The 13,733-nt window shown below is 31.4% G+C and overlaps 1 protein-coding gene across 2 annotated transcripts in view; it reads left to right on the top strand.

Annotated features, from left to right (window-relative positions):
• The first annotated feature begins 398 nt into the window (after nt 1-398).
• The window catches only part of LOC126977969 (cysteine and histidine-rich protein 1 homolog), a 28,909-nt gene continuing 15,574 nt past the window's right edge, over nt 399-13,733 (top strand). Inside the window, exon 1 of one of the 2 annotated variants that reach the window (XM_050826691.1) lies at nt 399-776. In XM_050826691.1, coding sequence (XP_050682648.1) covers nt 564-776 — 213 coding nt within the window. In that variant the 5' untranslated portion in view covers nt 399-563. The remainder of the gene's footprint in view (nt 777-13,733) is intronic. The other variant, XM_050826692.1, reaches the window with a different exon arrangement.

Raw genomic sequence — 13,733 nt, forward strand, 5'->3', positions numbered from 1 at the left:
CTAAATATATACCCAAAAAATCTGAATAACATCTGTCGGCTCAGTTATTACAGACAGCTATTTAGATTATAATAATAATTAAAAACTTTCTTGGCAACTTAATTATTACGCTGCAGGACATAGGTCAAAATTTATAATATAAAAAAGGAACCTTTAATAAAATAAGTAACTTCAACAAATTAAAGAAAAATTATTAAGTAACAATAAGAATAATTAATAAAGTCCTAGTGGAATTTAAAAAGAATTAGGAGAACAATAACATTGAGGAGCAGTGCAATGAGCAATTACTTTAGTGTTGCCAATCGGAGACCCGCTCAGTGTAATACTCGTTAGACGAAAAGTGTTCTGTGGTATAATACGTCGAGCCGTCTGACTTAGACAGTAGTGAGTAGTTACTAGTTACCGCTAGTTATTAGTTCCCTATATATTAATATACTCTTTGATAGTTACTGACTTACTAGTTACTAGTTATTGAATATTTTTTGGTTTGTTTGTTTATAAATATTATATAGTCTGTATAAAGATTAAAACATTAAATTGCAATTTGCAAGAATAATAGCAAGATGGCAGAGGCACTTGATAATGATAACGATACTGTGATGTGTGATAGTGAAAGTACAATGATAGCCTCTCATGTAGAAGACGATGAGGGTCCATCGCGTAAAAAGCGTAAAACTGGTACAAATGAAGAGCCATCGGAGAGATTAGAGCAACGGCTAGGAGGTATCCTTTGCTGCGCAGTTTGTTTGGATCTACCTCCGGCTGCCGTGTATCAGGTATTCCAAGACAGCTGATATTTATTTATGTTTTAAAATTTCTGCTGTTTTATTTTTTGTAATTAAGCGCAACTAATTCTTTTGTATATGATTTTCTTTATTAAGTAAATGTATACCTATTGTTAGACGATGCACAATTCCTATGTAACAAAGTCCTAATTATTTTAATGTAGGTAGCATTGCTTATATCATGTCGTCCAGAGTTCGTGAATCGTAGCCCGAAATTTTGATAGTAATTATAATTCTGTCGTTTAATTTTGTAATAAGTAATAAATTAAATTGTGATCTAGAATAATTTAGTTATCTAGTTTGTATGGTCTTATAAACATAAATATCTGTATTATAGCAATTAATTCAATAAAGAAATGTTTCAGACAATAGTGCTTTCTTTATTGGGTCCCCTTAGTATTTCCCTTCCAAAATTATTCCATTATTACAAAAAATAATAAATTTAGCTGTATAATTTTATATTGTTGAAATAAAATTCTAAGTAATTAATTCATATATTATTCTTTAAATTACTGTATTTTTTGTGTAAAATATTGTTTTTCATTAATATCTCAAATTATACCAAAAACAAAGAGAAGCATTCCAATTTATACAACATGTTTATGTTGAATTCCCATAACTCTTAAGTTATTAACGAGACTGTTTATTAGAATTGAATTGGTGTATGATTTTTTCACAATTATGTTTTTTTGCATTTCTTATCTTTCATATAAAATAATTGAAATAATTATCCAATATTTACCTTTACAAGAATTTTGGAAATGCTGCATACTAAGAAATGAAAAATATTTCACTATCTTACCTTCATTAATTATTATGTCCTTTGATTAACTTTATAAGTGTATGTTTTTCCAAACATACACTTACAAAGTTAATCATCACTAAGATTAGGACTTGGCATACTGGTTACAATCAAAACACAATGTACATTTAAAAACATTTTTCACACTCATAATATGTGTTTTAAGAACACATGTTTCTTAGACTTTTCTTTATATATATTATATGCTATAGATTATAACCCTTAAGTTTTGGGAATTCAATATAAACATGTATATATATATAAATTTTTAACTCTTCTCACAAACTTATTTTTGTTAATTAATCTGTGACAACCATCTTTATTTGGTTGTGAGCCCATTATGTTGCTGGGTCATGGGTGTCACATATTGTTTGTCCTTATATTGTAATTTGTACCACCATTTTGGTGACCAGTAATGTGACTTACTATATTTTTTTTTATTTGATTTAGATATATGTTTGCAATAGTGTTGGGCTAACATTATTTAGTTCCTGTAGGGTCCAGAAGTATTTGTATAATTTTCACATTAGATTAGATCATAGATATGTTGCTGTACTTTCAAAATAAAGAACATAGAAGTTCATAACTCAATGGATTAAATATGATGTTCAGTCCTGCAATTCCTAAAACAACCAACTGGCTGTCACAATATTATTATTAAAATATTAATGTTTCAATGAGATGAGGCATCACAGGACACAACACATCAGATTTTAATATTTTTGAGGGTGAATGCATATTACTAATAAAAAAAATAAGTTATACATAATATATAGTATATAAGTACTAGATTTATGTTAAAATAAATTTGATGTTACATTATAATTATATCTAAATGCATAACATGGGTGCAATTAAATAGGTTTCTAACTTCTTGTCAAAGTGTGAAATATATATGAATTATTTTAATGGGTGACCTAAATCTAGATCTTCCGGATAGTCTCTGCACATATAGCAAGGAATACCAAAATATTCTTTCTCTCAACGCCTTTGTACCAGCAATTGATTGCCCTACTAGATAAATGGGCTGTCTGGATCATTTTGCTATAAAGAACATAACACATTCCCATACATTTGTCTTTGAACCCACTATTACAGATCACGCTCCTATTCTATTTACACCTTAAACAACCAATTAATTAAAAACTCACTAAAATACAACACTAAATACACATACGACTACGATGCCATGCTGGAAAGCTTAAGAAAACTAGACTGGTAAAGCTTTTATAAATCAAACAATACTAATTTTACTGCTAACTATCTCGTAAAATATGTTCAAGAATTAATTTCAAACAATACACTAATCTCAATTGTCTCTAAGAAATTTAAACCTATCAAACCATGGATTACATATAGTATTCTCAAGTGTATGAGGAAAAGAGATCATCTGTACAAAGTATTTAAAAATCGCCCTCCAATCTAAATAGCATACTAGGTATAGAAATATTTGTAACTCACTGTTGAAATCACTTAAGCAGCAATACTTACGAGGAAAATTAGAACAAAACATGGCTAACTCTAAAGGTACTTGGGATACTATTAAAGACATTTGTAATTTACCTACTACTAATGAACTCCTACTGAATTATTGAGTACTAAGTCTACCCTAAGAGAATCTTTAGCAGATGTAAATAAATACTTTACTAATATTGGTAATGACCTTGCCTCATCAATAATTAGTAAACTAGGCAAACACAAAATTGAATGCTTTGATATGGCCTCAAATATTCCTCTCGGATCTCTTATGCTTTACCCTACTGCTATTGTCGAAGTGAAATGTATTATTCTCAAACTTAAATCAGCAGGCTATGATAAAATTCACTCATATTTTGTTAAAAGATATATGAACTTACTCTTAGAACCACTTGTTCATTTAATCAACTTAAGTCTTTCAAGTGGTATTTTCCCAGAAGGTTTTTAAACAGGCAGTTGTAATTTCGGTTCATAAGAGTGGTGACAAAAAAGTTGCTTCAAACTATAGACCCATATCATTGCTGAGTGTTTTAGTAAGATCTTGGAAAAAATAGTTAATATCAGATTAACCAAGTTTCCTGAAAAATGTAAGGTACTTGCGCATAGCCAATTTGGCTTTCTCTCAAATCGATCTGCTCTGGATGCAGTACATGAGTTCACTAAATATATCACTAGTACCCTAGATAGTGGCAATAAATGCATAGGCGTTTTCCTAGATCTGCAAAAAGCATTCGATACAGTCTCAATCCCTATCTTACTCAATAGACTTTCCAATTTAGGAATTAGAGGAATTGGAATGCGAATCTGAATCGGAGGCATTGGACTGGTTCAAATCGTCTTAATGGAAGACAGCTGTGTATTAAGATAGGCGATCTTACTAGTGATTTAATCACCATTGACTATGGAGTTTCCAGGGAAGTGTTTTGGGCCCTACACTATTCTTAGCTAAGATCAACCCCCTTTGTAAGATTTCTCCCACGTCAGGTCGTATCTTTGGCTTTGCCGATGATACTGTGGTTTTATTTAATGGAAATCAGTGGGATGACGTGAAATCGTTAGCTGAAGAAGGATTGAGCCAAATCACGTCTTGGCTGGAATATAGTTTACTAACAGTCAATACCGCTAACAATAAATATATGTGCTTCAATATCTCCAACAGAAATAATCCTGATGGACAATTTAGAGTAAATTGTCCGTCCCAATACATATGTATTCTTGTAAACGGAATAACAATCCATCTTATTGTAAATGTAACCTAAATCCTAGCCATAGAGGATACCTTAAAATACCTTGGTGTTACGCTAGACAAACACCTTAATTGGATGGCCCAAATTTATAATACAAAAAATTAAATAAAACATCTAATTCCATTATTTAGAAATCTAAGAGACGTGGCCACAGTCAAGACAACTATGATGGTGTACAAATCTCTCTGTGTTCCAATCATGACCTTTTGCATTTGTGCGTGGAGTGGAGCTGGCAATACGTTTGTGCTTCAGTAAGAACGAGTGCACAGAACTCTACTAAAACAATTTTCAATAAACCGCTTAAGTACCCAACCAATCAATTACATGAAGAGAGTAAACTTCTCAGTGTCCGTCAGCAATATATTTATGGAATGATTTCACAATTTCATGTAAAAAGTAATATAAACTAATGATAATAATAGAATTAACACGCTTCGTAACCAATCAAGGCTGGTAAAATCATGGCTGGTAGTAAGTATTAAAATACGACGATACAGAAAACGGTCTTAAAATTAAAACTTAAGCATCAATTACTAACACTTATTTAATGTTGTGCGCAGTTTGACATACTAACATAGACTTAATAAAAATCAAAAACAGACTATAAAATAAATAAAAAGATACGCAAACACACACTCACACACACACATACCTTTTTTTGGGGAGTTTGCTAATTGTGTATAATAATGCCTTTCGGAAGACCTAGCCTCTGCAACTCAGGGTATCCTACTGCATAAAACATTCTGTACCACATATTATTAGTCTTGAATAAATGATTATTATTATTTATTTATATCCCTTAGCACCTTTATAGCCCTTGTCCAATAATCACTTGTTTAAGCTAAGTTTTAATACCTTTGATTTGTTGCATAGCATCATACTTCAATTATTTTGAAAATGCCCATATAATATGCTGGTACTGCAAGTTTATTAAGCATATCAAAGTCTGTTTTTATTCTGTTTAAATACACTGTGTGTCTGTCTGTATATCCATTCATAACCAAGAACGACTTGAATGGTCTTGATATTATATAAAATCTTGTGATATAGTAAGAACTGGTGATTTCTTAATGGCAAAATTATTTATGATGACACTATTCTTTCCGCCATGTTGTCCACACATCTATGGTGTCAATTGTATGCTATATACTTTGCTACCCAAGGTGTGTGTAAAACTCTTTGAATATTAAATATTTTGTGTTCTGTTTTGCACTATTATCATTTGTCTGCTAATGCAATGTATTGCATAACAACTTGCGTAGTACAACCTTTGTAGGCTCAACAACAGAAAAGATAGCAGTGCCCACTTGCTTGATCATTGATCATGAGAATTAATTCCAACATCTTGAAAAAATTTGGTCTGTTGTAACAACATGTGATTGCGTAAATGATAAATATATAAAATAAATAGAGCTTTATTATTCCTATACACATATTAACACTAAAACACTAGATAAGTACCTATAAAAAAGTTAGATGTAAGAACCGCTTATAAAAGCCTCCTCCAAGTTTCTCTATTGTTGCCTGTCCCTTGTCTCTGGCAATATTTACCACATTGTCTTTCCATCTCTGAAATAGCCACCCCTTTCTTTTTTTTATATCTCGACAAACCCAATTTGTGACTGCTTGAGACCACTGATTTGTTTTAAATCTCTGTAGGTGGCCAGCCAGCCCATCTACACTTTAGCCTCAGTATCCAATATCACTTCATCTTTCAGCTTTAAGCCAACATAGCTTTTCTCTATAGCTTTTTGACAGCTTCTAAGTCTTTCCAGTTTCTTTTATGTAAGGGACCAGGTTTGACAGGTGTTGGTGAGGCAGGGTGTGAGGAATATATTCATGGCCTTTGTTTTCAGTGTGACTGGTGACCCTTAAAAACTTCCTTCAAACCCCCAATGTTTACTCCTTATATTTTTGATCCACCTGTTTATTTCTTTTTCTGTGGTATTTTTGTCAATTTCCAGGATCAGTTCTATGTAGTCATGATTAATTACTTGTTCGTTTAGAGCTTGCCAAATGATGTGTGTTGATGAAGCCTATATAGAGGGGTTTGTTATATTATTATATATTCCAAGTACTTCTCTATAATTTATTTCAAGATGTGTATATGATTGACTGTTAAAAAGTTATTTCCAAATACCGCTTGTTCCACTAGTTGACTCTATCAGTTATGATACTTCCTTAAGAAGTGTTGATGAGAATACTTTATAAAATCAAGGCATCAAACATATTTGTCTATACTTTGTGATAATCTTAGGATCCCCTTTTTTATACAGCAACACTATTTCCGTATCCATCCACTGTTTTGGTGTTCTTTTCTCTTTAAGAAAAAGGTTTAACAACTGTGTGAGTGGTCTGGTCAGTTTATTTTGTCCGGCTTTGATCATGTCTATGGTCACTATTTGCACCTGGACTTTTTTAGACTTGAGTTTATCGATTCAACGTAAATGATAGACTTTATTAAGTATATAATGAAATTATGCGTTACTGTAACCATAAAATTTTTAGATTATGTTAGTACCTAGTTATATTCATTTGTTGTCTTCATTCCATCTGTGTGAGGCTGTTATCGTTTTCCCTGATCCTGCTTGACATTTTTTATTTTAAATTATATCTACTATAATTAATTTGAAATCTACCGACTAAATAAGAAAGAATGACTGAGCATATTTTTTGATAGTGACTATTTTGGAAAATTTCAAGTACTTATGTGTTCTATCAATGTTAGATACATCGACCAGTCTTATTGATAACAATTTCATGTTAATATAGCGAGTCTTCCTTCACAACAGTTTAGGCAACTACATAATTTCCTATTTGGAGATAATATGTTTTCGCTTAAATGTGTTAGAGCAATTAGAAATAATAAAACACAAAAATAACATGTTTATATTGTTGAATGAACATACAAATTTAGTCCCATCACCTTTGTTACGTATCCCTTCCGGGGGTAACACGTCATAACAGCCGACCAATCACAGCGCGTCATTTCATGGGACGAGGGTATAAAAGAGCGGCTTCCGGCTCATTTGATTCAGTCTCGTGCCAGATTTTGGCGAGACAACCATGCCTTGTGTAGAGGCGAAACACGTGTCGAATTGTTTAAAAACAAATATTGGCGGAATTAACACTAAAGAAAACTTAAATCATTTGTATAATATGTTTTATATATTTATTTATATTTACATAGACTATGAAACCACACCAAACATTACGAGAAAAAAAAATACTTAATCATTACCTACATGGAAAGATACACTATTAACTACTAACATTAACTATTAACACTATTACTAAAACAATTGAACTTATTTAATAAATAATTTATCGCCTCAAAATATTTATTCTGCCTTCTTTATATTAATATTAGAGGAAATAATATCACCTTATTAAAAATGTCTTAGAGTATGTTTATAAACAAAACATTTAAGTATGAGGCTGAAAGTATACAGGGCATTCAATTTAAAAAGAACATGTAAACACACTTTCATAAAATACTTTAACAAATCATTATCTTCACAAGTTAAGTATTAACATAAACCTTTGGTAATTCTAAACAGCCCAATTTAGATAAATCTCTTTTGTAGTGATAATAAAACAAATCAAAATCAACGCAAAAATTTTGCACCCAAAATTTTTAACTCTCAGGCCCAAAGTACTTAACAGAATCCTACTAGCCACTGTCCAATGTATTTCTGTTCATTTGTCACAGTAGATCTATATTTATACAGAATCGATATAAATACTTATTTAATCTTTCCAAATAAAGTTTAAACTTCAACTATTTTAGTTTAAAACCGAGTTACTAAGCCTTTTACAAAAGAAGTAATAAGTAATACAACAAAATGATTTGAATCTAACCTCTTTCATTAGTTTTATTCATTCCCATTTAATTTAACAGTTTTCCAGGACAAATGTTACACAGTTACCATAAAAAAAAACCAGGGGACAAACTCATTCTTGGCATAGATCTGAAAGACTGAGTTACACCCTGAATCCAGTGTTCAATGTGTCCAATTAACAAACATAGGAATCTTTTACTTATATAGCATTAATATCTAATAGCAAAATAAAAACAGCCTTTAATAAAGCTCCGAATTCATTTGAATTCAAAGTCAAATAAACTTTATTCAATTACGCTTAAACTAAGCGCTTTTGAATGGTCACTATAAATATTTCTTTTAAATTACTGACTAGGTACCAATGTTCGGAAAAAGTTGAGCTCGTGAGAAGAACACACAAGAAACTCAAGGGCCACTCTTTTAAGACAAATAGAGTATTTTACAGTGGCTGTAATATGCATAAGAAATTAGTTTGTAAGGTGCTACATCTAATATATGAATCGTGTTTAAATAATATAAACCTTTAGAGCTAGAACTCATTGTTTGTGTAAGAATGCTTGGTGAATATAATGGTCGTGATTTCTGTTCACGAGTTGACATACTTGAGGGAAGGTAACAACCCGGCACACGACGTTGCCGCAAGCAATGCCACTCAGTGAGCATGGCGAATCAGGTCTTTGTATGGTCTTATAAACATAAATATCTGTATTATAGCAATTAATTCAATAAAGAAATGTTTCAGACAATAGTGCTTTCTTTATTGGGTCCCCTTAGTATTTCCCTTCCAAAATTATTCCATTATTACAAAAAATAATAAATTTAGCTGTATAATTTTATATTGTTGAAATAAAATTCTAAGTAATTAATTCATATATTATTCTTTAAATTACTGTATTTTTTGTGTAAAATATTGTTTTTCATTAATATCTCAAATTATACCAAAAACAAAGAGAAGCATTCCAATTTATACAACATGTTTATGTTGAATTCCCATAACTCTTAAGTTATTAACGAGACTGTTTATTAGAATTGAATTGGTGTATGATTTTTTCACAATTATGTTTTTTTGCATTTCTTATCTTTCATATAAAATAATTGAAATAATTATCCAATATTTACCTTTACAAGAATTTTGGAAATGCTGCATACTAAGAAATGAAAAATATTTCACTATCTTACCTTCATTAATTATTATGTCCTTTGATTAACTTTATAAGTGTATGTTTTTCCAAACATACACTTACAAAGTTAATCATCACTAAGATTAGGACTTGGCATACTGGTTACAATCAAAACACAATGTACATTTAAAAACATTTTTCACACTCATAATATGTGTTTTAAGAACACATGTTTCTTAGACTTTTCTTTATATATATTATATGCTATAGATTATAACCCTTAAGTTTTGGGAATTCAATATAAACATGTATATATATATAAATTTTTAACTCTTCTCACAAACTTATTTTTGTTAATTAATCTGTGACAACCATCTTTATTTGGTTGTGAGCCCATTATGTTGCTGGGTCATGGGTGTCACATATTGTTTGTCCTTATATTGTAATTTGTACCACCATTTTGGTGACCAGTAATGTGACTTACTATATTTTTTTTTATTTGATTTAGATATATGTTTGCAATAGTGTTGGGCTAACATTATTTAGTTCCTGTAGGGTCCAGAAGTATTTGTATAATTTTCACATTAGATTAGATCATAGATATGTTGCTGTACTTTCAAAATAAAGAACATAGAAGTTCATAACTCAATGGATTAAATATGATGTTCAGTCCTGCAATTCCTAAAACAACCAACTGGCTGTCACAATATTATTATTAAAATATTAATGTTTCAATGAGATGAGGCATCACAGGACACAACACATCAGATTTTAATATTTTTGAGGGTGAATGCATATTACTAATAAAAAAAATAAGTTATACATAATATATAGTATATAAGTACTAGATTTATGTTAAAATAAATTTGATGTTACATTATAATTATATCTAAATGCATAACATGGGTGCAATTAAATAGGTTTCTAACTTCTTGTCAAAGTGTGAAATATATATGAATTATTTTAATGGGTGACCTAAATCTAGATCTTCCGGATAGTCTCTGCACATATAGCAAGGAATACCAAAATATTCTTTCTCTCAACGCCTTTGTACCAGCAATTGATTGCCCTACTAGATAAATGGGCTGTCTGGATCATTTTGCTATAAAGAACATAACACATTCCCATACATTTGTCTTTGAACCCACTATTACAGATCACGCTCCTATTCTATTTACACCTTAAACAACCAATTAATTAAAAACTCACTAAAATACAACACTAAATACACATACGACTACGATGCCATGCTGGAAAGCTTAAGAAAACTAGACTGGTAAAGCTTTTATAAATCAAACAATACTAATTTTACTGCTAACTATCTCGTAAAATATGTTCAAGAATTAATTTCAAACAATACACTAATCTCAATTGTCTCTAAGAAATTTAAACCTATCAAACCATGGATTACATATAGTATTCTCAAGTGTATGAGGAAAAGAGATCATCTGTACAAAGTATTTAAAAATCGCCCTCCAATCTAAATAGCATACTAGGTATAGAAATATTTGTAACTCACTGTTGAAATCACTTAAGCAGCAATACTTACGAGGAAAATTAGAACAAAACATGGCTAACTCTAAAGGTACTTGGGATACTATTAAAGACATTTGTAATTTACCTACTACTAATGAACTCCTACTGAATTATTGAGTACTAAGTCTACCCTAAGAGAATCTTTAGCAGATGTAAATAAATACTTTACTAATATTGGTAATGACCTTGCCTCATCAATAATTAGTAAACTAGGCAAACACAAAATTGAATGCTTTGATATGGCCTCAAATATTCCTCTCGGATCTCTTATGCTTTACCCTACTGCTATTGTCGAAGTGAAATGTATTATTCTCAAACTTAAATCAGCAGGCTATGATAAAATTCACTCATATTTTGTTAAAAGATATATGAACTTACTCTTAGAACCACTTGTTCATTTAATCAACTTAAGTCTTTCAAGTGGTATTTTCCCAGAAGGTTTTTAAACAGGCAGTTGTAATTTCGGTTCATAAGAGTGGTGACAAAAAAGTTGCTTCAAACTATAGACCCATATCATTGCTGAGTGTTTTAGTAAGATCTTGGAAAAAATAGTTAATATCAGATTAACCAAGTTTCCTGAAAAATGTAAGGTACTTGCGCATAGCCAATTTGGCTTTCTCTCAAATCGATCTGCTCTGGATGCAGTACATGAGTTCACTAAATATATCACTAGTACCCTAGATAGTGGCAATAAATGCATAGGCGTTTTCCTAGATCTGCAAAAAGCATTCGATACAGTCTCAATCCCTATCTTACTCAATAGACTTTCCAATTTAGGAATTAGAGGAATTGGAATGCGAATCTGAATCGGAGGCATTGGACTGGTTCAAATCGTCTTAATGGAAGACAGCTGTGTATTAAGATAGGCGATCTTACTAGTGATTTAATCACCATTGACTATGGAGTTTCCAGGGAAGTGTTTTGGGCCCTACACTATTCTTAGCTAAGATCAACCCCCTTTGTAAGATTTCTCCCACGTCAGGTCGTATCTTTGGCTTTGCCGATGATACTGTGGTTTTATTTAATGGAAATCAGTGGGATGACGTGAAATCGTTAGCTGAAGAAGGATTGAGCCAAATCACGTCTTGGCTGGAATATAGTTTACTAACAGTCAATACCGCTAACAATAAATATATGTGCTTCAATATCTCCAACAGAAATAATCCTGATGGACAATTTAGAGTAAATTGTCCGTCCCAATACATATGTATTCTTGTAAACGGAATAACAATCCATCTTATTGTAAATGTAACCTAAATCCTAGCCATAGAGGATACCTTAAAATACCTTGGTGTTACGCTAGACAAACACCTTAATTGGATGGCCCAAATTTATAATACAAAAAATTAAATAAAACATCTAATTCCATTATTTAGAAATCTAAGAGACGTGGCCACAGTCAAGACAACTATGATGGTGTACAAATCTCTCTGTGTTCCAATCATGACCTTTTGCATTTGTGCGTGGAGTGGAGCTGGCAATACGTTTGTGCTTCAGTAAGAACGAGTGCACAGAACTCTACTAAAACAATTTTCAATAAACCGCTTAAGTACCCAACCAATCAATTACATGAAGAGAGTAAACTTCTCAGTGTCCGTCAGCAATATATTTATGGAATGATTTCACAATTTCATGTAAAAAGTAATATAAACTAATGATAATAATAGAATTAACACGCTTCGTAACCAATCAAGGCTGGTAAAATCATGGCTGGTAGTAAGTATTAAAATACGACGATACAGAAAACGGTCTTAAAATTAAAACTTAAGCATCAATTACTAACACTTATTTAATGTTGTGCGCAGTTTGACATACTAACATAGACTTAATAAAAATCAAAAACAGACTATAAAATAAATAAAAAGATACGCAAACACACACTCACACACACACATACCTTTTTTTGGGGAGTTTGCTAATTGTGTATAATAATGCCTTTCGGAAGACCTAGCCTCTGCAACTCAGGGTATCCTACTGCATAAAACATTCTGTACCACATATTATTAGTCTTGAATAAATGATTATTATTATTTATTTATATCCCTTAGCACCTTTATAGCCCTTGTCCAATAATCACTTGTTTAAGCTAAGTTTTAATACCTTTGATTTGTTGCATAGCATCATACTTCAATTATTTTGAAAATGCCCATATAATATGCTGGTACTGCAAGTTTATTAAGCATATCAAAGTCTGTTTTTATTCTGTTTAAATACACTGTGTGTCTGTCTGTATATCCATTCATAACCAAGAACGACTTGAATGGTCTTGATATTATATAAAATCTTGTGATATAGTAAGAACTGGTGATTTCTTAATGGCAAAATTATTTATGATGACACTATTCTTTCCGCCATGTTGTCCACACATCTATGGTGTCAATTGTATGCTATATACTTTGCTACCCAAGGTGTGTGTAAAACTCTTTGAATATTAAATATTTTGTGTTCTGTTTTGCACTATTATCATTTGTCTGCTAATGCAATGTATTGCATAACAACTTGCGTAGTACAACCTTTGTAGGCTCAACAACAGAAAAGATAGCAGTGCCCACTTGCTTGATCATTGATCATGAGAATTAATTCCAACATCTTGAAAAAATTTGGTCTGTTGTAACAACATGTGATTGCGTAAATGATAAATATATAAAATAAATAGAGCTTTATTATTCCTATACACATATTAACACTAAAACACTAGATAAGTACCTATAAAAAAGTTAGATGTAAGAACCGCTTATAAAAGCCTCCTCCAAGTTTCTCTATTGTTGCCTGTCCCTTGTCTCTGGCAATATTTACCACATTGTCTTTCCATCTCTGAAATAGCCACCCCTTTCTTTTTTTTATATCTCGACAAACCCAATTTGTGACTGCTTGAGACCACTGATTTGTTTTAAATCTCTGTAGGTGGCCAGCCAGCCCATCTA

The sequence above is a fragment of the Leptidea sinapis genome, chromosome 46 (genome assembly GCF_905404315.1).
Source record: "Leptidea sinapis chromosome 46, ilLepSina1.1, whole genome shotgun sequence".
Taxonomy (NCBI): Eukaryota; Metazoa; Arthropoda; class Insecta; order Lepidoptera; family Pieridae; genus Leptidea; species Leptidea sinapis.